At 41.5% G+C, this 24,799-nt stretch overlaps 1 protein-coding gene across 1 annotated transcript in view; it reads left to right on the forward strand.

The window, feature by feature from the left end:
• Positions 1-24,799, forward strand: part of MDN1 (midasin AAA ATPase 1) — a 174,321-nt gene that overhangs the window by 85,356 nt on the left and 64,166 nt on the right. The window contains 14 exon segments of the mRNA XM_029911939.1: positions 4,238-4,446; positions 5,271-5,393; positions 6,175-6,372; positions 6,485-6,592; positions 8,557-8,745; positions 10,252-10,341; positions 10,465-10,725; positions 10,854-11,124; positions 12,249-12,408; positions 12,674-12,790; positions 19,531-19,739; positions 21,013-21,158; positions 22,111-22,313; positions 23,896-24,116. Of these exon segments, the coding sequence (XP_029767799.1) occupies positions 4,238-4,446; positions 5,271-5,393; positions 6,175-6,372; positions 6,485-6,592; positions 8,557-8,745; positions 10,252-10,341; positions 10,465-10,725; positions 10,854-11,124; positions 12,249-12,408; positions 12,674-12,790; positions 19,531-19,739; positions 21,013-21,158; positions 22,111-22,313; positions 23,896-24,116 (2,505 nt within the window).

The following is a 24,799-nucleotide window of genomic DNA, read 5'->3' on the forward strand; positions in this document are numbered from 1 at the left end:
CTCAGTGACCCAGAATTAGTAAAGTTTGACTACATTTATTTCAGAAGTATTTTGGCTGTAGAGCAGTGTAATTACCTTTAGGTTTTGAGCCTTTTTTTGTAGGTAAAGGTGATTGAGAAGGTTTTGAGGAAGCGGCTGTAGTGTTGTTTTGAAACTTCTGATTTCCTTGACCCCTAGGGTTTTATTTCAGTGAATGATAGTGTCTGTCTGCATGGGTTTTCTTGGCCCATGGATCTCTTGGTGACCAACTAAGTTCTGTCTTTTCAATGACTTTATTAGACCTACTAGTTGCTTTTCCTGCTATTTACTGCAGGGTGATACTGAGCTGTCTATGGACTGTGGAATGAGCGGATGGGGTTATTTAGCATCTCTTCCCTCGTTTCTGAGAAGTCCAACAGCAACCATGTTGGGGAAATTGCGTGTCATCCCGCGAAGTTTTCATAAGATATCAGGTTTCATCTTGTCGTGTTCTCTTCTCCCTCTCTTCTCTTCAAACTCGCTCAGGGGAGAGGGCTGGATTCCATGTTTAATTCTGCAGGACATGATATGAATTCGAGATTTCATGATCCCATCAGTCCACAGCATTGGGGGTGCCATTAAGATCAGTAGGATGTTTGCACAGAGATCAAGGGAGAAACACAGCCATTATGTAGTAACTGAACTTCTGTTTATTCAGCACATCATTGGCATATTCTGTATCACTTATAAATGAAAATCTGCTCCTGTTTAGGCCACAACTACTTCTGTCCTTTCTTTCTCTTTTTCATTATCTTCTTTTCTCTTTTTCACTCTCCTTCTTCCCCCTGTGTATCTCCTCCTTTCTTCTGTCTGCATTTTCTTCCTTGAAGCAACTCCTAATTCCCTTTCCCCATAGGGCTTTACACCCATCCTTTTGCTGTTCCATTTGCTAAAGTAATCAGCAATGGAATAATTAATGTTGACATTGAAGTGTGGTCATTGTGCATTAACTCTAGTCTGGTCAATACTGGACAATAAAGTTCATACCCCTGAGTCATTGTTTGAGGATTTTTTTTCTGACTTGGCAGATATAATGGCATCAGTTACACTCAGTTCATGTTTGGAAGATTCTCTCTGTTGCCATGAGGACTAGAAACCCTTTAAAAAAATAAAAGCTGAGATTCTGCATAATCTGAATGTGTCATGCAGGCCACATACATCATGTGGGTTGTGCATTTTGATGCCCCTGATAAAACCACATTAATGGATTGGTACCCATTGTGCTGATAGCTAAAATCTAGGTCTTTCATCAAATCCAGGCAGTACAGTCTCTCTGCTTATCCAGTGTCTGTCTGAGAGGCATGGATCAAGGTGAAATGCCTGAAGTTCAACCCAGAAAAAAGAGAGGTGATGCTGGTGGGTAATGGGAGAACTGATCTGTGGTTGCGAGGGGTTATTTGCTATGAAGCGTTGTGCCTTCCCTTAATCAAAGGTCTGCAGCGTAGGGATTATTTTGGACCCTTATTTGCTACAATCTCTGATCCAAGTGTCAATATTTTTTTTTCTGTCTGCACCTGGTCAGGAGGTTGTGACCTGTGTTCCCTCATGCAGTCCGTGTCACTTTCTAGATTGGGTGACTCTAATGCACCTCTAAAGACCACCAGAAATATTTGGGTAGTGCAGGACACAGTAGCCGACCTGTTTAGCTATGCTGAGCATGCTGCTTCTGTGCTCTTTATGCCGCAGGGGCTTATCTATGTCCAGATGAACGGGAGACTGTTGGCTTTTCTGAAGCTCTGTATATGGGCTGGGTCCTGGCTATGTAAGAGCTCCTTCTCCCTTCATACTTTCATAACTGATGAGATTAAAGGTGGTGTTTCTGTAACTAGATTTGCAGACCAGGGGAATAAGGAAAGGTGTTTCACTCAGCGCCATTTGACTAGAAGTTGCTGCCAGCTCTTTGGGGAAAGCCCGTGTCTGAGTTAAATTTAAATGACTGGGAAGAGAAGTGGCTGGAGGTGTTACCTTGGCATGTGTGCTCTTTAGTGCAGCATCATGAGGGTTGCAAGTTTATAGATTGTCCTTTTGGTGGAGTCAGTTATTGGCAGGATAATATATTTTGATTGTGATTTTACTGATGTAAAGTCTCTCTTTTAGGCAGCAGGCATGTCAATTTTATTTAAACAAAAATAAATGTGTAGACAAATGGAGAGATCTAATATAAAAAGAAATGGAAGAGTTCTAAATAGGAAGTTTGTCATATAATGCACACTCTTTTGGAAGGATGGAATGTTTTCAGGTGTTTATAAGTAAGGAGAAATGTGCTGGGATGGAAAAGAGTGGTGGGAGTAAGAGTGCTGACTCTTAATTCATTTGGCTAACTTTTATTTTATAACATTGCACAATTCAGAGCAGTGGTACCCAGTCTTATTACGCAGGAAGGCCACATAAACCTAACCCTAAACCTGTGTGGGCTAAACAGATTCTACATATTTGAATAAGTTTAAAGTCATCTGTATTGATTTATAGTTAAGTTCAGCTTGTTTCATATGTATTTAGATAGGTTGTTTCTCAATTGTATAGTATTGTCTGTTTGCACACTTGTGCAAACTAAAATGATGTAATCATGATGACAAAATACTAATGAATCGGCTGTTAGTATATTGTGTTGAAGCAGGCTACAGGCCTTATGAAATGCCCTGGTGGGCCTTAGATTGAGCACTCCTGGTTTAGAGCATGTCTCTGTTGTATAACCAGTGCCTAACTTGGAACTTTCAAAAATACCGTGACAGGCATTGCTCCCTCTAATTTTTCTCATGCATGTGCGGATTGAATTTTGTTATGTGCACCAATATGGAGGTGATGTGTGATGGGGGTGGGGCCAGAGGTTCGGCGTGTGGGAGGGGGCTCCGGGCTGGGGCGAAGGGGATCAGGGTGCAGGAGGGGGTACAGGGCTGGGGCAGAGGGTTGAGGTGCGGGGAGGTGAGGGCTTCAGCTGGGGGTGCAGGCTCTGGGGTGGGGCCAGGGATGAGGGGCTTGGGGTGCAGGCTGCCCCCTGGCAACGGTGGGGTGAGGGACCCCCTCCCCCCCCAGCCCTCTCCGTGCAGCAGCACCTGGGCTGGGGCCGGGAGAGAGGCACCTCTCCCCGGCTGCAGCAGCACCTGGGCTGCGGGAGAGAGTCTCTCCCCGGCCCTGGAGTGCATCTTTCCCCAGCTGCGGCAGCACCGGGATTGCGGGAGAGCTGCCTCTCCCTGGCCATGGCAGCTTCAAGGCTGGGGGAGAGCGTCTCTCCTCACCTCTCCCCAGCTGCGGCAGCTATTATGATGTGTAAAGAAACTATACTATAAGCTTTCAATTTACCTATATACTAAAGTATTTAGGTGATTAAGGGCCGCGGGGGAGGCACCTCACCCCACTGCAGCCCTGAGCTCCTGTGCGGCCCTTGATAGGCTGCTACACAGCTTAGAGGGAACTTAGCTGACAGGCTCTTAAAAATACATCTAATCCCGTAATCTTACACAAAGTTATACATGGTTTACTTTCTGACAGGATAACTGGCACCCAAAAGGGGAGAATACCTCTTTCCTAGGAAACAAATATAAAAACCTTTAAAGAAGGATAGTAACTAACACCTTGCATACGTGAGAAATGGTGTTTTACTATTGAAATTACAGTGAGCTCTAAAGGTGGAGGTGTCTGATGGGCAAGAAGATCAATGCTTTCTCCAGGTTGTGTTCTATAACCAGAGTAAAGATAATGCTTGCATGAGAGGGCACTTAACTTTGGCTCACAAAACTGGCAATGTGTGAACAGATTTATAAACTTTCCCATAACATATGGGGCCAAATTTTTTTAAAAGCTGCCTCTAATTTTACACTTGCAGCCAGTTATAAGCCAAACAGAGCATTTTATAGACTTGATTTTCAGACCCCAGCCTCCAGTTTGGTTCATGAACACCTACAGGTTTTAAAATTCCATGTCCAAAACGCATTGCAAAGTGCATGTGCAGGTGTTTGTGTGTATGCGCAAAACTATGCATGAACAAATGGAGACTGTGCTGAGGTCGAACCGAATCTCAAACGCTAAATATGTCTGCCTGGTTTGTGAGGATAAATGTTTGATACATAATTTAGTTACTGGTCTATCTTCCATCACACGCTGTAGTAGGGTGAAAAAGCAGTAGGCAAGTTAATAGGTCTTTAGAAAATCTAAAATATTCTAAATGTCTGTAATATTTAGTCTGTGGTTTAATTTTTGTTTTGCTTTCTCTTCATCTTAGGCCCTGTTTTTCAGAGGAACAGTGTTTCAGATTATGCTTTAAATGCAGGAACTACAGCAATGAATGCACAAAGGCTGTTAAGAGCCTTACAGCTTAACAAACCCATTCTCTTGGAGGGGTCTCCAGGCGTGGGCAAGACCAGTCTAGTAGCAGCATTGGCAAAGGCTTCAGGAAATTGCCTTGTTCGAATCAACCTGTCTGAGCAAACGGTAGGGTAAAATGTTACCCTGGTAATTGATTTTTTTTTTTAAAGTATGTGTAGATACGTATGTAAAATATTATATTGGTTTCTTATTTTATGAAGCATGAGTGTTTACACTTGTAAACTCAGATGTTGAGTCATAAGTGTCCGACTTCCCTCATCAGTCTTGAGATTAAACTAATGAGGAGTGGAGTGTCATGAAAGAGCACACAGCTGCTGTTATTTCCAGAAACTGTGTGTTGTGCTGATTACAATGTGCAGATCGTCACGTAAACTGCATATAGCTGGATTGCTTCCAACTTGTTCGAAAGACTTGGGCTATGACTACACAACAGCTTAAGTCAATGTAAATTATATTGCTCAGGGGTATGAATTAGCCCCCACCCCCCGAGCAACATAATTTAAAGGCCGGTGTGGACAGTGCTATGTTGGCGGGAGAGTTTCTCCCACCGACATAGCTACCGCCGCTTGTTGGGGGTGGATTAATTAAGTTGATGGGAGATCTCTCTCCCATTGACTTAGAGTGGCTACACAGAGATCTTACAGCAGTGCAGCTGCATCGGTGCAGCTGTGCTGCTCTAAGCTCTCTAGGGTAGTCATAGCCTTTGTTAGAGGCCGACATTCATGTTCTTGCATTGTTTTGCTTACTGTATTTGGTGACTGAAGTCCCAATATGGAAAATGTAGAATATCTTCTTTTAACTCTTATCGATTTTAAATGCATACATAGATCTTAGCTTTTAAAAAATAAGCAAAAAACAAAGTAAGCTTGAAATCTGGTAACCTGTTACGTAGTTTGTAAATCTTTGCTTTCTTCCTCTACTTCTCCAAGGATGTGACAGATTTATTTGGGACAGACTTGCCTGTGGAAGGTGGAAAGGGTGGAGAATTTGCCTGGCGTGATGGACCCCTGCTTGCAGCATTAAAGGGTGGACACTGGATTGTATTAGATGAGGTGAATGGAAGTCTGGGAATATTTAGGAAAAGAAAAGTGGTGATTTATGGGTGTTTAGAGTAAAATTTTCCCAACCAGCTAAATGACATGCTTGGAAGTACCTAAATCATCTTTGAAAATGAGACTTAGGTTCCTAATTCCACTGACTTTCAATGAGAGTTAAGCTCCTAAAAGTCTGCAGTCACTTTTGAAAATGGATTTAGGCTCTTAGGTCGCTTAAGCACTCTTGCAAATGTTACCCTTAAACTCTGAATGCAAGTTATTTCTTTAAAAAAATGTTTTGTGTGTAGCAAAGTATACATTCCTCATGGAGACCTGGACTACGGTTATACTAAGTATGAAGTTTTGAAAAGAAATTGTGTCTTTAGCTATTTGTGTATTTAAAAAAAACACAAACCACCCTAATTTCCTCTGTTGTGCGAAACACAATTTTTAAGCATTTGTGTAACATAAATATTTCAACTGACTTTTATTAACTTGATAAAACATTTAATCTGTGGATTTAGGAGTAGCATGAAAATAGTACAATGATGCTCAGATACCTTGGTGAGGGCATGGTAGAAGAACAGAAAAACCTTACCTTACCACTAGTGCAGTGCTATAATGTGGGATTTGTTAGCTGTGGATAGTCATGTATGACCATGTTTGGACATGTTTTGGACAGGCAAGGAAAGTTGAATCACATTTGTGTTTAAATTACAGCCTGCTAAAGTGTATTTAAAAAACACTTTTTAAACACTTTTGAACAGCATTATTTTATCTTATTTCTTTTTTCAAATAGTTGAATCTGGCTTCCCAGTCTGTATTAGAAGGACTAAATGCCTGCTTTGACCACCGAGCAGAGATTTACATCCCAGAATTAGGGATGAGTTTTCATGTGCAACATAAGAAGACGAAGATCTTTGGATGCCAGAATCCCTACAGACAAGGAGGTGGAAGAAAGGGGCTGCCCAAGTCCTTTCTTAATAGATTTACACAGGCAAGTCATGCATTCATTTCAGGCTATGCCTATGATTCTTTTTTGTGTCTTTCTCATGATGAAACCCACATGCACACTACATAAATTCCTCCATGTGTTCTTGGTCCCGCAGGTATATGTTGATCCACTTTCAGCTGCAGATATGGAGTTCATTGGGAATACCTTGTTTCCTGCCATCGACAAAAATATTATTGCTAAAATGGTTGCTTTCAATAACAAGGTAAAATATGTTTACTATTCAGATTTGTACTGATGAAATCTGTTGTCTGAGGTAGGCAGAAGATGTGAGAGACGTTTTAAAAAAAAGTATAGAGAATAGTTTTGGGGTGACAATGTTGACAGGTGAATTTGAAAAATAATTGTTTTCACTGAGTGTGGGCTATTCTAGAAACATTAGGGAAAACCAAAGCTTTGTTTTTACAAAACTGAGTTACATTTCTGTTTCTGGGCTTAACTCTGTTATTTATCATAGGATTCTGTGAAAGGGACTGTAATCTAGGAAAAAAGGTATTTTGAGCAGTAGAGGCTTTTTTTGGCAATGCAGGGTATTTTTAGTATATTTGGGGGATGATCACTTGCAATCAAAAGAGAAGACCATAATGGATAAATCCTTTCTAGCAATAGATACAGAGATAACCAACATCCAAAATTTAGTATACTTTAACAGGCATTCAATAGCTTCTAATTTATGGTGCCTCAAGACATAGAAGTGCTCTGTTTAGGGCTTAAGACCTGTTGTACTGCACATTAGTGTCCTAAACTTTTTCAAACTTACTTTTGTAAATCCACAATACATTGTAAACGTTTAATTCAAATAAGTCTAATTTCAAAGACTTTTATTGCAGAAAAATCCCCTCCAGTGAGTCATTGGGGTTGGACTGGTCTACAAACAAAGATCAGATTTTTGGCATGCTTATAGAGTTGCTTCTAAAACAGATAGTTATCCTTGGGCTGGTCTACACTGGGGGGGGGATCGATCCATCTTGGATCGAATTACCTGAGGTCCACACGGCGCGGGATCGACGGCCGCGGCTCCCCCGTCGACTGCGCTACCGCCGCTCGCTCTGGTGGAGTTCCGGAGTTGACGGTGAGCGCGTTCGGGGATCGATATATCGCGTCTTAACGAGACGCGATATATCGATCCCAGATAAATCGATTGCTACCCGCCGATACGGCAGGTAGTGAAGACGTACCCCTTGTTTGGCCATATCTGAGGAGATTGGGGGGAAGGAGCACATCTACTCTCCAAGCTTTCAGTTCTACTAAACTTGGCATTGTGATAAAGTCCACTGAAAGAATTTTATCTGAGGTGGCTTTTCTTTTGTAACAATGTGTGTGCGTGATGGGAAGATAAAATAGATGACCTTTAAAGCCAAGAAAAGTATGAAGGGATAAAAGAATATATATTATATGTGGGCTTGTCTGAATTCAATGTTTATTTTTTTTATAATTTCAACAGACAATATGGATGTTTATTTTAAGCACTTTTTCAATTTTTATCAATTTAAATTTTCAGAGTTGCACAGAATTATAGGTTTTAACCATTATTTTTATTTTTATCAAATTTTCACAGTTGAGGGAATTTATTGGGAGGTTGATTGGTTACACAATAATTAGTAAATGACAGTAAATGTTGTGATTCAAAAAGTTAAACCTTTATAACCATTAAAACACAAATTGTCAACATCACATATCAAAATATACAGAGTAAATATCCTTAAATCAAACTCATAAGTTCTCAAGCAGCATTTTTCTTTCTTTGCCTATCTGTAAATTTTGTATTATTGATGGGGAAAAAATTTCGTCTGTGTGTGTACAGTGAAATCAGTGCTTGCTGACATTACCGATTTAAATATAATCCTTCTACGCCTAATTACATGCCTTATGTAGAATTATTATGTGGTGGAATCTCACTGAAAGGATATTGGCAGATTGCAAAAGAAATGTGAGTTCATGCAATGACTAAGATAGGAGACTACCTTCATTTTGGGTGGGCTGAATCTGGTGGCAACAGACCTGACAGCAACAGTGAAGTGAGCAGGGCTCCTAACTCCTATTTGCAATGTTCTCTACATCAGGTGAGCAGAGCCTAATGACACAGGTCCACTTGGCTTTTAAAAATATTTTTAAGATGACTGCATATGTGAGTGGAGTAAAAAGATTTTGAACTGCTGCTTTTTCCAGATTGATCAAGAGGTTATGGCTCAAAAGAAGTGGGGACAGAAAGGAGGACCCTGGGAATTTAACCTGCGTGATCTTTTCCGCTGGTGTCAGCTGATACTTGTTGACCAGTCACCAGGATGCTATGATCCAGGCCAACATGTATTTTTGGTCTATGGTGAAAGAATGAGAACCAGAGAAGACAAAGAGAAGGTGAGCTGTACATCCTCGCTCCCTGTTCCTTGATTGTTACAACATGTTTCCAGTAATGCCTATGTAAATGCAATGATATTTGACAGTTTTCAGATAGAAATTACTGTTGCATACAAAGGAAAATTTTCAGACATCCTTCGTGTACCTTTTCCTAATTTTCTTTTGAAATAACCTATTGTTTCTAAAGCTGTTCATGTAAGACAGTGGTTCTCAAACGTAATCCCCCCCTACCCTCCCCCCACCCCCCGCTTTCTGTCTGTAGTTGTTTATGCCCCTCACTCCCACCATACAAGTACATATATGGACACCCAGCTCTGAAGGCAGCGCTGCCGCCAGCAACAGCACAGAAGTAAGGGTGGTATGGCATTGCCACCCTTAATTCTCTGCTACTGACAGCAGCAAAATAAATTTACAAGGGCAAAACAATATAAAACATTTCTCAGGTCATCTATTAAATATCAGTATTTCTGCAAAAATACCTTACACGTTCTTATGGAATGACCTGGACTTCATGAGTGGATGGGGACCGAGGGTAGTGAGCTGGGGAAGAGAATTAGTAATGGTGTGTGGAAGGATCTAGGAATTGAGTAGCAATTGGTTGATAGCTGTGGGAGGGAGGGTGAGTAGTGTGATCTACTTTGTTAATGTTGCAAGGTTGTTGTTTTTTCCCCCAATGGCTTTCTGTTTCGTTTCTGCATCCTTCAAACCCATTGTCTGTAATGTGAATGTGTTGTACAGCGTCACCCCTGCTTACATTTTGTCACCACCAACCACCACCCTTCTGTGTACTATATTCTGTGAGCTTCTTTGGCTTTATTGAACCCTATGTCTTCTCCCACTTGACAGTGCCTTTCTTCACGCCACTCCCCAGGCTTGAAACAGTCTCCCTTGTTTAGTATGCCAAGCAAACTCACTTTCTTACTTTAAGTCCCCCCTGAAACTCATTTATTTTGGTTAGCTTTACACCACTCAGACTCCTCCTGCTCTCATGCATCACCTAATACTCCTTTCATTTTCCTCATTACAGTTTAAACAAAAATAACCAAACAACCTAGACTGGAAATTTATCAAACCATAAGACTAAACTTTTGAGCCAAATAGCTGCTTGGTCATTTTTCCCTTGTGTTTCATTCTTTCTCCTTTCCTTGATCTGCACTGTCAGTCTCTTTCTATGTGCTATTTCAGAAACTTTACTGACTGGCTTCTTTGCCTGTAGTCAGTTAAAGAAAAGAGGTACTGGTAGTAGAAAATTGTGTTCCATGTTCTGTGATAAGAAGCCATGGTTTGCTAAGTCTGAAGGACTTGTGGAATTGTTAATGTGTGCTGCTAAACAGTTGCAGCATTTAATTGTTGGATGAAATGATCCCTTTGGATAATCCGTGAATAAGTTGGTAAAGTGCTTTGGGGTAGCTCACAGCGAAAATTTCTATGGAAATAAAACATAATTCCCACACTGTAGAAATCTAGGCTGATTCATCTTTTTAACCTTTCTTTTGGCTATTTTAGGTCATTTCCATATTCAAGGACATTTTTGGTCAGAATTCTAATCCATATAGGGGAACCAGACGGTTTCTCATCACTCCTTATAATGTTCAGGTAAGATAAATTAAAAACAGGTGATTTTTTTTAATCACCCTAAATTTGAGCTTCCATTTTTCTTTCCCTTGCCTCCATCCCTCCCCATCAACCTATTTATGTGTTTTTATTAATTCTTTTTAGATCGGCTACTCAGTTCTCGCTCGTGGCAACTATATTCCTCCCCCATGCAGACATCTGTCTCTTTTACATCATTCCCTGCAGTCCCTTGAGTCCATAATGAAATGTGTGCATATGGGCTGGATGGTAATATTGGTGGGTCCTGCAGCTGTTGGGAAGACCAGCCTTGTTGAACTTCTGGCCCATCTGACAGGTCATCGTTTAAAGGTTATGGCAATGAACAGTGCTATGGATACAACTGAACTCTTAGGTGGATTTGAACAGGTAAATATTATTTTTGGGGGTGGGAGGTAGTTTATCCAATTAGTAGTAGTTGTGACATTAGAGTTAAAGCACTGAATAGAATCTATATACTATGTCTGCCTGGATGTAGTAACCGCTTAATGTTGCAGGTTGATGTCATTCGGCCATGGCAATGCCTTCTAGAGAAAGTGGAGAGTGCTGTGAGGACACTAATAAGGGACAGTCTCCTTCTGACTGAAATCTGTCCAGATGATGCTGAAGTTGTGTTGCGTGCTTGGAGCAGTTTCATCCTTAACTTTAAATCCAAATCTCTGGGTGAAGGAAATAGAAATGTCACAACTGAACTGGTGAACAAACTAGAGGGAATACTTGCACTTATCCAGCGACTAAACAACAAAATAAACTCTTACTCAAAAGCAGGTACGTACAGGGCTTATTTGAAATCAAAGCACTGAACATTAAATATTCCAGGTACAGATGTCTCTGTGGCGAGGTATAGATCTAATGAAATGTTGAGAATGATTCCTGGTTTTTCTTTGGTTATTTCTGAAGCTACTATGAAACTCTGCATATGCAACACACAGTTCATCTTTTAGAAAGGTTATTTATTGGTGGTTTCTTCAGATTTATTTTATTATACAAATGTACTATGGTACTGCGCAGCAGCCAAAATCAGGGTCTTGTTGTACTGGATATTTTACAAATACGTAATGAGGGACACCTCATGCCTCAAAGAGCTTATAATCGAGAACCCCAGAACTTCAGTGAGTTTGGTGTGGGTGGACTCCTGTGCGGAGTTCATGGCATGCAAAATATATGCATGTAACAAACAAATGGAGGGAAAGGAAACTGCTGGATTAAACTGACAATAGTAAATTCTCCCAATTCAACTTGATAACCAATTACAAGGCCAAATTGAGAGATGTTCGATAGCAGTTGTATTAAATATCAGCATTTTGATTTTAATAGTAGAATATTGTTGCATATAAGATTATTTTATGATCTTCCTCTCCACAGATTTTTACCACTGTCTTTTCCAATTCCAATGGCTGAATTTCCAAAGCTAAAGGAAGTGGTTATGGAGGTAGTTGGCATCCTTGTCTTGCCCCTCTGAAGAGGGGAATTTGGGGTTGTTTCTTCTTAAAGTTAATGTCTAGAATATAAAGTGGACACATTTTCATCAATTTCAGGAGGGTGCTGCATTTCTAATTAAATCCTGTCAACTGCCTTTTTCAGCATTTAGTAAAAATGCACCATTAGTATCTATCCACCCCAATTCCTGTGTTAGATGTAGTAGACTCTAAGTTCCAAATCTTGCAACTGTATCCACCCTAGCAAGTCCCTGTATCAATGTAGATCTTGGGCACATGGATCCAGTTACATAAGGGCCTAAATTGCATAGTCCTCTAATGTGGAGGAAATGTGAACTCCAGCAGTGGCTGGTTTAGTTTACTCAGTAAACTACTAGCTTGTCACTCCACTGGAAAGGAAGGCTATCTCGGCCAGTAATAGAAGCAGTGATTACAAGATGTGTTCTGTTTCAGAGTTTTCGAGACTGATGGAAGAATTTCGACATTTCAGGCTGCAGCTTGTTCAGTCTGTGGATGGTAACAGTCATGGTACTTTTGAATGGGTTGATGGAATGTTGATTCAGGCGTTGCAGTCTGGGGACTGGCTTTTAATGGACAATGTAAACTTCTGCAAGTAAGAGCATACAGTAATTTCATTTCTTCAATCAATAAACCTCTGTCTACCTCCCTAGTTCACTTGGCCCTTCAGTCTTTCATTAACTTTTTCAGCTTTAGAAAATGTTTGTCTGATAACTTTTAGTAACTAGATACTGTGTCCTTTTCCAACTGCTTTGATTATCACTTCAGCTCTTCATTTTTGGAGTATAGTATTTTGATTAACTGTGGGATTGATGATGAAAGATGACTTGAAACTCATGTAAACTTTCTTTTGAATGTAGTCCATCAGTGCTGGACCGCTTGAATGCTCTACTTGAACCTGGGGGAGTCCTTACCATGAGTGAGAGAGGTGTGATAGATGGCACCACCCCTACTGTTGCCCCTCATCCGAATTTCAGGTGCTCCATTTCTGTACTTCTGTGAAGTTACTTTATATTTTTGTTGGGATTTGATTCCGAAACAAATTACACTGGTGGTGGCAATTTAAATGCTCTAAAGGCACATAGCAACCCCAGCATTGTTACAATTGGATGGTTTTCTATTGTCCTCCAAAGTCTCTTCACATCTAAATAGCCTTCTGCAGCAAAAATGTCTAGTTAGAGGGTGGGGGTTGGGAAACCTTTAGTCATATGCTACCATTTTAAAAGGTTAGAACTTGAGTTAATTTAGTAAATCTAAATTACATATGACCACAGGAGGATTTGCCTGTGTTTTTGGGTCTTTGCTGAATGGGTTTAACACCTCTTTTTGTCCAAATATAGAGGCAGAATAGAGGCAGAGCGTGCTTTATATAATTGATCCAAATAACTTTAAAGGGACGTTAACATAAATTTGTGTCCTAATGCTAAGGTGAACTTACATAAACTGAACTCAGACTGAGTTCAATGGGAATCTGCCCAAGTAAGTTCTTTGAGTGCTGGTTCACTGTGGGTATGCATGTGCCTGAGACCAGAAGATTCTTGTTAGTAATGTCTGTTTGGTCCACACCTAAGTACTGTGTCTCCTCGTGTTCTGAACCAAGGCTATCAGGGACAGTACAGACTGGCTACTTCTCCAATTCCTTCTTACCGCTGCATGGCGTGAGATGGAACACTCCAGTGTCCTCAAAACTCTTCCTTCAACTTTACATGTAAATAGTTCAAAAGCATATCTTATTAGATAGTTTTAGTATAGTTAGGATCTGGGGAGTTTGTTTTTCCCCTTTAGGGTTTTCCTCTCCACCCCACTGCTTCCCCTTCTTCCTGGCAGGGAAATCTCATCAGGAGGTAATGTCATTGACTTCATCCTTGCTTATGCTCCTACCAGCATTAGAAATCTGCGTAATTGTAGAAAAGTCCACTTTGGCACCAATAGGTACTATCCTTTTTTTTGGACCAGCTTCTGTTGGTGAGAGAGAGAAAATTTCAAACCACACAGAGCTTGAAGGCAGCTGGTCCAATAAAAGATACTATCTCACCCCTCTTGTGTCTCTAGTATCTGGGATTAGGGTGGAGTCATGAGGAAACATTACACCGTATTCCATAAATATACGGTTTCCTCATGACTCTACCCTAAATTTGTCCCCAATTGGCAAGTAAATCAGTCCAGAACCTTGTGTATATTTTCCTAAGCCTCACACTACCAAGGAGGAATGGAGACTCAATTCCATCTTCAAAGAGGAAAAAAAATCCTTTAGGAATTTGCTCAGACTCTGGTTGCCTTTGCAGAATGCCTGAGAGGGCAAGCTCATCGCAAAGACTAAGTGGATTTTGGGTTGTGTCTTTCTCTGTTATTAGTTGTCTGAGATTCTTCCACCACACCATGTGTTGTCCCACTGCGTCAGCTTCGCTTTGAGGAGTACCTCTTGTTTACATATGCCAAGCAGCCACATGGAGTTCCATTCATACCTTCACAAGACACTGTGCCCTGGTGCATGCCTCCTCAATTGATGCATCCTTTACTCTCCTCCTTCATGAGTCCCGTTTTGACAGTCATCCACAATGAAATACCCATAGGGACCAGCACTCGAAGAAGAAAGAGAGGTTACCTACCTTCCATAACCAGAGTTTCTTGAGATGAGACATCCCTGTCTGTATTCTACTACCAGCCCTCCTTCCCCTATGCTTTGGATCGTAGTAGAGAAGGAACTTGAGAGGTGGGTGGTCTGCGCACTGCCTCTTATTACCCTCAATCTTTAAATAATGATTTGAGGACTTCAGTAAAACAGCCAAAGGTTATGGGTCTATTACAGGCGTGCTGTGAGGGTGGGTGAGGTTCTGTGGCCTGCAACGTGCAGGAGGTCAAACTAGACCAGGGGTCTCAAACATGCAGATGCAGCCCGCGGAGCTCTTTCCTGCAGCCCGCCAAGCTCCCTGCACGTCCGTCCCCGCCCCAGTTACTTCCTGTCGCCGCCAAACTCCTCTCCCCCCTGCCCCTCCCCCGAGTTATTTTATATGGCAGCTAAGCTCCCCGCTGTTAATTTTATACGTGCACTAGGGCTGAATCACAGACAGTTCACTTCTTTTCTAGCACGTATGGACAGTGAATATGGGGAACTTCTGTATCACACTCAAGTTAGATGGCTGAGTCGTGGAAATGTTTTGAAGTGTTTTTTTGCACATAGAGAGATTGATTCCTTCATGAAAATGAAAAACAAGAAAGTTCCACAGCTTGCTGATTCCACTTTTATCTGCAACCTTTCTTTTCTAACAGATGTAACTGATCACCTGAATGCACTGAACTTGAAACTTCAGGGTAGAAAACAGGTGATAACACAGATGTATGACAGTATTAAGTCATTCAAAGTCAAGCTTACTTTGTGGAGGAAACAGCTGACTGCTAGCAATTTGGTTCATTTCTCGACTCTGAATTCCTTAGGAAAAGTTGAACCCAAATCCTTGAAAGAATATGCAGAGATCATTTCTAACTTACACAAACAGTTTGATGTGCAGTTTCAAGATTTCAAGGCACTTGAACCACATTTTCAACTTTTTTCCACACCATTTGCTGTTGAAATTGACTATGTTGCAGAGGAAATGCAGATGGAGTTAGTGGAGCTTCAGTGTGACACCATTTTGAAGCAGAAGTATACAGATGTTGGAATTCCAGAATTCTACAGGTTTCTTTCACAAGAAAGATTTCCCATGTTGTTCTTTGCCTTCTGCAAGGATAATGGCAATGTTTGGAAGTACATATATATGTGAACAGTTTTTCTCTTCCATGAAGATTAACAAATCTGTGTTAAGGTCAAGGCTTACTGATGAACATTTTGAAAGCAACACTGAGATTGGTTTCGTCTCAGGATATCAAACCTAATATTGATTCATAGATTCATAGACTCTAGGACTGGAAGGGACCTCGAGAGGTCATCGAGTCCAGTCCCCTACCCTCATGGCAGGACCAAATACTGTCTAGACCAGTGGTTCCCAAAGTGGGGTTCGCAGAATGTTTCAGGGGGTTCGCAAGAAAAATTTCATTAATGGCGGCCAGAGGACTCTACTGGGACCCAGTTGCAGGGCAGACAGCCCGAGCCCCAGGGAGAGCAGGACCGGGCAGTTTGAGCGGGCAGCCCAAGCCCTCCTGTCAGCCAGGGAGCCGGCAGCCCAAGCCTCGTGGAGAGCGGGCAGTTTGAGCTGGCAGCCCGAGCCCTCCCCTGTCAGCCAGGGAGCCGGCAGCCCGAGCCTTGGGGAGAGCGGGCAGTTTGAGCCAGCAGCCCGAGCCCTCCTGTCAGCCAGGGAGCCAGCAGCCCGAGCCTCGTGGAGAGCGGGGCTGGGCAGTTTGAGCCGGCAGCCCCAGCCCTCCCCTGTCAGCGGGGGAGCCAGCAGCTCCGAACCCCAGCACTCCATGCGGGGTGCAGGTGGCAGCTCCGATCCCTGTCCTTGTCAGGCAGGGGAAGTTTGCATCCAAGGCAGTCAGCAGGGGGCCACGCTGAACGTGGGGGGTGGTCCAAGCTAATTTGTCCCTCCCAGGGCACCTTCCTCGGTGGAAGAAAAGCTGTTTGCGAGCCACACCAGCCAGAAGCACGTTGTAGCCAGTGTAGGAGTGTTAAGGTGTCTCAGTAATTGTCCTTCTCTCTGGAGTGCTGATTTGCTTCAGTGAGTGAATCTTCTCATTTTCTAGTTTGTTGGTTGTTAGCAGTCTCTCTCTGTTATTTTTATTAGAACTTTTGTACACAAGTTCAATGGATAAGTGGCTGAAAAAGGAAAGTGTAAAGACGCTGGAATCAGCTAGTGTTTCCTCAAGTCCACACTGTGGAAAATATAAGTCTAATGATCATGATGGTCCTGGAAAGTCACTTACAAAGAAAAGAAAATATGACGATGATTATATAAAATATGGCTTTACATGCATTGGTGATCAAGAACATCCAAAACCACTGTGTGAGATTTGTGGTGATGTTCTATCAAACAGCAGCCTCAAACCTTCTCTACTTCGGCGCCATTTAGAAACTAGGCATCCTGCACAACTCGACAAGCCTGTTGATTTTTTCAAGCGAAAATTAGCTGAGAAGAAAAGTGACATTACCAGTTTTATATCCAAAGCAAGTACTGATAATGAAAATGCACTTAAAGCGTCATACCGCGTGCGCTACCGAGTAGCAAAAGCATCAGAAGCCCATACCATAGCAGAGAGCTTGATTGGTCCATGTATAAAAGACGTAGTTCATTGCATGCTCGGAGAAAAGGCTGCAAAAAGGATTGACATGGTACCTTTGTCCAATAATACGTTGTCACGAAGAATTAATGACATGTCAAATAATGTAGAAACCACAATTGTACCTAGAGTGAAAAATAGTCCATATTATGCTATACAGTTGGATGAACCAACTGATGTAGCTAATCTAGCTATTTTGCTACTGTTTGTACGTTATGTGAATGAAGGTATGGTTGAAGAAGACTTGTTGTTTTGCCGACCATTGGAAGAACGTACAACTGGAGAAGATATCTTCAATCTGACTAATGCATATTTTCAAGAAAAGGATATAGATTGGTCTCGTTGCCTAGGCATTTGCACTGATGGGGCCACATCAGTGACGGGGAAGTATACTGGATTTGTAGCTCGAACAAAAGTTGCATCAAAAGTCTCTTGGACTCATTGCAGCATCCATAGACAAGCCCTTGCAACAAAATGCATGCCAGAGGGACTGAAGGAAGTGCTGGACAATGCAGTGAAAATGGTGAATTTCATAAAATCATGGCCAACAAATTCCAGAATATTTCACGTACTTTGTGAAGAAATGGGTAGTATACACGACTGTGTGTTGACCCATACTGAAGTTATATGGCTCTCAAGGGGTAAAATCCTTGTGTGCTTGTTTGAGGTTAGAATGGAAATCCTAGTTTTTTTTCAACAGCCACCCTTTCCACCTTGCCAGCTGTATGGAAAATAATGTCTGGCTCCAGAGCCTAGCTTATTTAGCAGATATTTTCTCAAGAATTAATGACCTAAATTTATCTCTTCAAGGCCTCAATATAACAGTTTTCAATGTGCAAGAGCGAGTTGAATCCCTGATAAAGAAGTTGCAGTTCTGGGAAAGTTGTTTGGAAAACAATCAAACTGAGTGTATCAGTAATCTTCATGACTTCCTGGCAGAACATAAACTTCAGTTGGATCAGTGCACTAAAACCAATATAACTGCACACCTAAGAGGACTTTGCACAACTTTCAGGGAATACTTTCCAGCTATGTCAGGCGATAATGACTGAATTCGCAACCCTTTTGATGATACCACTTTCTCAACGCAGATATTAAACACCAAGGAAAAAGAGAAATTGATTGAGATCTCCTGTGATTGGAGTTTCAGAAATCTATCATTGATCAACTTTTGGCTGAGTTTAAGAAACGAGTACCCCTTTCTGGCAGAAAAAGCTGCTGCAGTTTTGTTACCGTTTTCAACAATATACTTATGCGAGAAAGCATTTTCCTCGTATGCACATCTGAAAACCAAATACAGAAACAGACTTGATGCTGAACCAGACCTGAGACTTTATCTTTCTCCAGTGGTTCCAGACTTCCAAGAGCTATGCAGAGCAAAGCAAGCGAATCCATCACACTGAGGAAATTTAAACTTAAATCCCTGGAAATATTCATTTTTAGGAGGGGGTTCACGAGATGTCACAATTTAGTGAAAGAGGTTCGCGGGCTGTTAAAGTTTGGGAACTAGTGGTCTAGACCATCCCTGCAAGACATTTATCTAACCTACTCTTAAATATCTCCAGAGATGGAGATTCCACAACTTCCCTAGGCAGTTTATTCCAATGTTTAACCACCCTAGGACCTTTTTCCTAATGTCCAACCTAAACCTCCCTTGCTGCAGTTTAAGCCCATTGCTTCTTGTTCTATCCTTAGAGCATCTATCCTTGATGCTCTGGTTGATGCAAAACGCTGCCAGCTAAATGGCCAAAAATGAAATGATTGTCAAAATTAGCACTGACTTTTCACATTACAGTTGAAGAAGTTAATAAAAAAGTTAATAAATTGACTTTTAATAGCATACTATATTTTAATACTATACTACTATATTACTCTTCTTTTTTTTTTCTGCCTACCTCCAGGTGCTTCCCACCGCCAAGCTGCCAAACAGCTGTTGGTGGCGCTTAGCACTTTACAGGAGGGAGGGGGGAGGAGTGGGGAGCTGCGCGCTCAGGGGAGGAGGTGGAGAAGAGACGGGGCAGGGGCAGGGCCTCATGGAAGGGGTGGAGTGGGGGTGGGGCCAGGGGCAGCGGGGGGGGAGGGGAGATCAGTGATGCGGCCCTTGGGCCAATGCACTAGTCCTCATGTGGCCCTCGTGGTCATTTGGGTTTGAGACCCCTGAACTAGATGATCATGATGGTCCCTTCTGGTCTTAAAGTCTATGAGTCTTTGACTTCAGAGTACAAAGAGAAAGCGCACGGGTACTGACCAATGGATGCTACTAGCAAGAATCTTCCAGTTTCAGGCATGTGGAGTGCATGCATAGCCACTGTGTAATACCAGATAGGGATCACGCATCTCTGAGAACTCTGGAAGGGAGGTAACCTCTCTTTCCTCAGTATTTAACCCTTTATTAGCATGATTTAATTGGTTATTTTATTTGCTGTGGCATTCTCTGCAGAGCAAACTTAGTGGTTCTAAAGTGAGATCTTAATTATTTTATTAATCTGTTCTGCATATTTAATAGGCTTTTCCTTTCAATGGATCCTTTTCATGGGGAAATATCCAGAGCCATGAGGAACCGTGGGGTTGAGATTTACATTCCTGGGGAAAGTGATGGGAATTCATTGGACAATCTGGACATGAAAGTGTTGCTGCATGGACTGGGCTTACTGGGAGATAGTGTATGTGATGCACTCATGGCTGTACATTCAGAAACTAAAGAAACTATAGCAGGTGAGACAACCCCTCTTAACAGTTTGGTAAATACTCCCTATCTGGGCATTATATATCTTGTGTGGCTTGGCACTGAATGTTAAGACTGGAGTATTTTGGTCCCTCCCATGTGCGTTATGTCCAGTTAAAGTAGAGAGGCAGATGCTTTTAGTATAATTAGTTTTTTTCTTTCATTTCTACTCTTCCAGGACTAGGTGTGAACTATAAAGCTCAAGAGAACCCAGCACACACTTATGATTTCTCTTTACATTGGTATGAAGAGTCCGCAGATGAGGGAGAGGGGTAGCCGGGGGGGAAGGTGGGTTGTGAATGACAATAAACTTATTCTGGTTGAAAATCAACACAGGAGAGAAGACTTGCACAAGGCCCTTGTATCACTCAAGCCTGATGGTAAAGACTAAAGTAGTGTGGTGGTCCTTTGTACTCCTTTAAATTTCCTTCTGCATGACCAGTATGTCATGTCTGCAGCACATCTGTCTCCTTTGTCAGTGCAGTCTTTTATAAGAACTATAAATATAATTTAATAAAGAATGAGTTATATTTACATTCTGTCTAGGCTGGGATTAATTCAGTTAGCATGGAAAAATTCCTCTCACTGGGTAGCTCTGTGGAAAGAGATGATCTGGAAGAGAAGAACTGGGAATCTGGAAATTTGGTTTCTATTCCGAGCTCTGCCACTTGATGTTTGACCTTGGCCGAGTCACTTGAAATGACACAGTCATCTTAAAATCTAGACAATTTATTTTTAAAAGTAAAGTTTTAGATAGGCCTGGTATTTAAAGCAGGTGTGCTTTTGTAGTTTTACAATTACATTTTAAAGAGTCTTTTCCCATGTGGCTATATGATAGACCCAGGGGAAACTTGAGTGTTACCATATAGCCGAGGCAGGGAGACTGACTGTACAAAGTGCTACTAAATGCACTGAATAGCTAGGAAAAAATAGACATTTCTCTACTGTTTCAGATACTGAAATTTTAGGTCTTGTAACAGATATAATCATTTACAGGCAAAAAGTGATTTTTAAGTTGGTGATGCTCCCTTTAACTTTAACTTGATCTCATTTTCTCCACTTGTAAAATGGGGATATTTGCTACGTCGCCTGATGCAAGGCATAATTCATTAATATTGGGTGCTCTGCTGCAAGGCACTATAGAATGATAGTGTGTGCCCCCAGCAAGTGAGCATGGTCAGAAGGGAGGGTGTTGGCAAATTAAAGCATCTGGAATGTTCTACAAAAATGGCTGGCTGATATTAATATTCAGTGCCTTTTCAGGTTCTGTGTTGTCATTGTCATCTTTGATTCATGCTGCTACACTAATTGTACGACAGTTGCATCGAGGCCTGGGTTTACTGAAGAGTTTTTACAGAGCTTGCTGGGAAGTGTATGTCCGCTCACAGCAGTCCCAGATGAACCAAAAGGTAAATATTTCATTCTCCTTAAAACTGTGTTGTGTTTTTCACAAACGGACAACAATATCGAAATTCCTAGAAAGGAATGCTGCCAGAAGGAGGGTTGGTGATTCTGAAAGCAGTGCTCTGTCCTGTGAAGGGCCCTCGCATGCTGTTGGAGAGCATTGTGCTCTTGGGAGTTTCAGGCCCCAATTTTGAGCTGCACCTGTCAAGAGTCGCAGCCTGATGGAGAGCAGAGAAAAGGTAGTTTTAAACTGCTTTCACACTTCCTGGATTCTGCTGGTGCTAGGGGCTTCTTTGGCCCAGTGTAATCTGGAGTACCCCTGGGAAGACTCTGATTTAACCCATACTGCAGTGGTTTCCCAAGAGGCCTTTCTGTGCCACAGAATGGCTGAAGTGTACAGTGCACTTCAGCTACCTCTTCACCTTCCATGACACATTCTTCCTGCTCATTGGCATTCCCCTAAAACTGGGGTTCCAGTAGAGGTCATGGGAGCATGCAGTAGGATAGGGCATTTAATCTGAACCTGTGTGCTAGGTAATTCCCCAGCAGGGAAATCCAGCTGATTCTAGCCTCCTTACTCCACTTCTGCAGTGTGAACCATTGTCTCTTAAGATGAGGCTTAAAGGTAAAGTCTGTTAATTTATTATTTACATTCTGTATCCTCAAGCAAAAGTTAGAGGCAGTAGCTCTGGCTGAATTACAGCCTGGAGAAATTGTTCTGTCAGCCTGAAGTTCCACCTGAATATGGTGGTATTGGCTTCCTATCTTACTGTTCACTATTATATGCTGTTAAGAGCAGCTGAGTGTCATATGTTTCAGTTGTGGTTGAAGTGCTTTGGTATCTTTTGGTATGAAATCTATAACAAAGTAAGATTATGTATATTCTGCCTGAGTAGTAGTATCTGAATGCATGTTTGAATACATAATGCTGAATTGCTCTATGCTCTTCTGTTTTAGCTTGTGCTGGAGTTGGTAATGAAGCATGTTTCAGCTCTGACTTCCCATGAAACTTGGGGTGACTCCCTGCTAGCAATGGGATTGTGGCCAGACTCTCTACCTACAGGTCTGTTTCTAGCTGAAGACTCACTTCTTTCTACAGTCCAGAGTGATGGACAGGTCCTAGCATATTGTCTGAACAGACTGAGCCTGAAAAACAGCAGGTGGGCAAGAGACACTTTTTGGTTAAAGAATGAGCAACAAATACAGGTTTAACACTCCGTTACTGTACCCACTATCGGTAAATGGTGTCACCACAATGCTCTTCTGTCAGGGATGTGTGGCTAACTTTTTACATTTACTCTGAACCCTCAATATCTGTTTTTGTTTTGTTCTGATTTATCTGGATTAAGATATTCAGAATTATACATTTTATATAGAAATGGGCAAGGCAAGTGATCCTAGATTTTAAGTATCTTTTCATTCTCTTCCCCAGCCCTGCCCCAGTTTTCCTACAAATTAATTTAATTAAGGTCCAATAGTGTACACAGTTCTTTCTGCCCTGACCGAGTGATCTTAAACCTTACAGTTTAAGTAGTCTAACAAATACATTGAATATCCTGACACTAGGGAGGTGGGTGCCCACATTCTTACTCTGAAGTGTTAGTTGCTGGGCATAGTGGAAAAGAGAGCCCATAAGAAAGGGTTTGAATGAAGAGTAGAAACGTCCTGTGTGGAATGGAGGAGGCCATTGCAGGTCTAAAGCATAGAGTAAATGTCAACATTGGAGATGCACAAATAAGTCCAATCAAGAACTGGCCCAACACATTTTGGATCCAAACCCTTTGAAGTTCAAAACTGTGTGGCTAATACTTTAGGTTAGAATATACTTTAGGTTAGAATATTACTACACTGCTCTGTACTCTGTGGTTTCATCCAGAAGCAGAAATAACTACAAAAGGACCTGTTCTTTTGAACTGGCAGAAAGAGGATTGCTTGATATTTGAGAACATTTCCTTATGAGATTTTGGTCCAGTAGCTTCAGATGAACAGCCAAACTTTGAGCTCCTTATCCAAATGGAGCTGCCAGATCTGAGTCCTGCATGTGGTGGGCAGACGAAAGAGCTCTTCTAGTCAGTTTCATGCCCAATTTTTCAAACTTTCACAAGGTTGAAGCAAAACCTCAGTTAGTGTTCGCTTGTATTGTAAAGTCCTGGTGGCAGGGACGGTGCCTTCCTGTGCAAATCTTTAGGTGCACTGAGGCACAATGTCATGTGAGAAGTCAGTGGCAGAGCAAGGCATAGAAGGTCATACTGAAGTTAAATATTAATCTGAAAATCAGAAAGGAACATTGTTTTTCTCCTGTGTCCTCTCTTCCTTCTCCCCCCCGCTCCTCCATCCTTACCTGTATTCTTACATTGTGGACTCTATGGTGCAGGGACTCAGTCGTAATTTGTCCTGTAAAGCTCCATGCTTTGTCATGTATGTGTATGAAGTAACCTTAATACTGAGTTGCTGGTAGTAAACACCTTAAACTGGGTTAAAAATGGGAAAGTGGATTTAAAAATCCAAATAAGCTTCTACTAAAAACAAAAGCTAAGTGAATTTGGAAAATAGGGATATTTTCAAATAGTTACCCACTTGGGGCAAAAATGACTGTTCGCATAAATTGTGGAGGTTATTTGGTGATACTTTACATAGTAATTATCAGTAATTTGACTTTGAGAATTGGCTCATTTTGGAATTACGGAGGTTTTTTTCCCTAGTCTTCACGTATTTATCCTTAATTATTTCCATTCATTTCAGAACACTACCACTTACTCTGCAAGATTTGCAGAAAGTTATGCAATCCACTAATTCAGAGAGTCTCCGATTCAATACTGTTCAGATGGATGCCTATTGGACAGATGAAATTGAAGTCCTATCTACTTCTGTTGAATTGTTCATAGAAAAGGCATCCAATCAGGATTGGTTGTTGAGAGTTAGATGGCTTAATTACTTAACCAAGAATCTACCACAAGTGCTTGGTAGGTATTATTCTTAATTATTATACTTACCACAGACTGATTGATTTAATTCTCTCCATTGTTTTTCCTTCACAGCAGCAGTAAAAACTGTACAATGATGCAGTTATGTTTACAGATTGCCTAGTCTTAAATAAATTAGCAGGACAGCTGGAGAAACTCTGCGAAACTGGGGTTTTCCTGAGATTGTGTGATGTCTAACTACTCAAAATAGTGAGCATTAGATGGGAAGAAGGCATGCATTGCAGACCAAAAAGCAATAAATATTTGATAGACTAGTTTAATTACTGTAGGCTTGGAAATGCTTTTTGTAAATTAATTTGTTACATTTGCTTAATTGAAACAGATAATTTAGAGTGTTTCTAGCAACAGGCAAGCTGTGTCACTTGCCTGCAAAAGTCACCTGAGACTGAAAATGCTAGTACGTGGCTAACCCCTCCTACATTAAAACAAACTATTCTAGAGTATTTGGATATTTAAACCTTGCAGCCTTATTTGTTTGGGACATCCTTTCACATGAATGGAACATACAACCACAGGGGAAAGTCGCAAAACTGTGCGTGCTTGCAAAGACTGTCACCAGTGTAATAGTTCACAATGCTGGCATTTAAATTATCATCATAATTAAAGACTTAGGCTCCTTTGAAAATCCCAGTTGAAGGGAATTAAATGCTCAATAGGATTTG

This window comes from Terrapene carolina, unplaced genomic scaffold, assembly GCF_002925995.2.
Source record: "Terrapene carolina triunguis isolate 2854851 unplaced genomic scaffold, T_m_triunguis-2.0 Scaffold42, whole genome shotgun sequence".
Lineage (NCBI taxonomy): Eukaryota > Metazoa > Chordata > Testudines > Emydidae > Terrapene > Terrapene triunguis.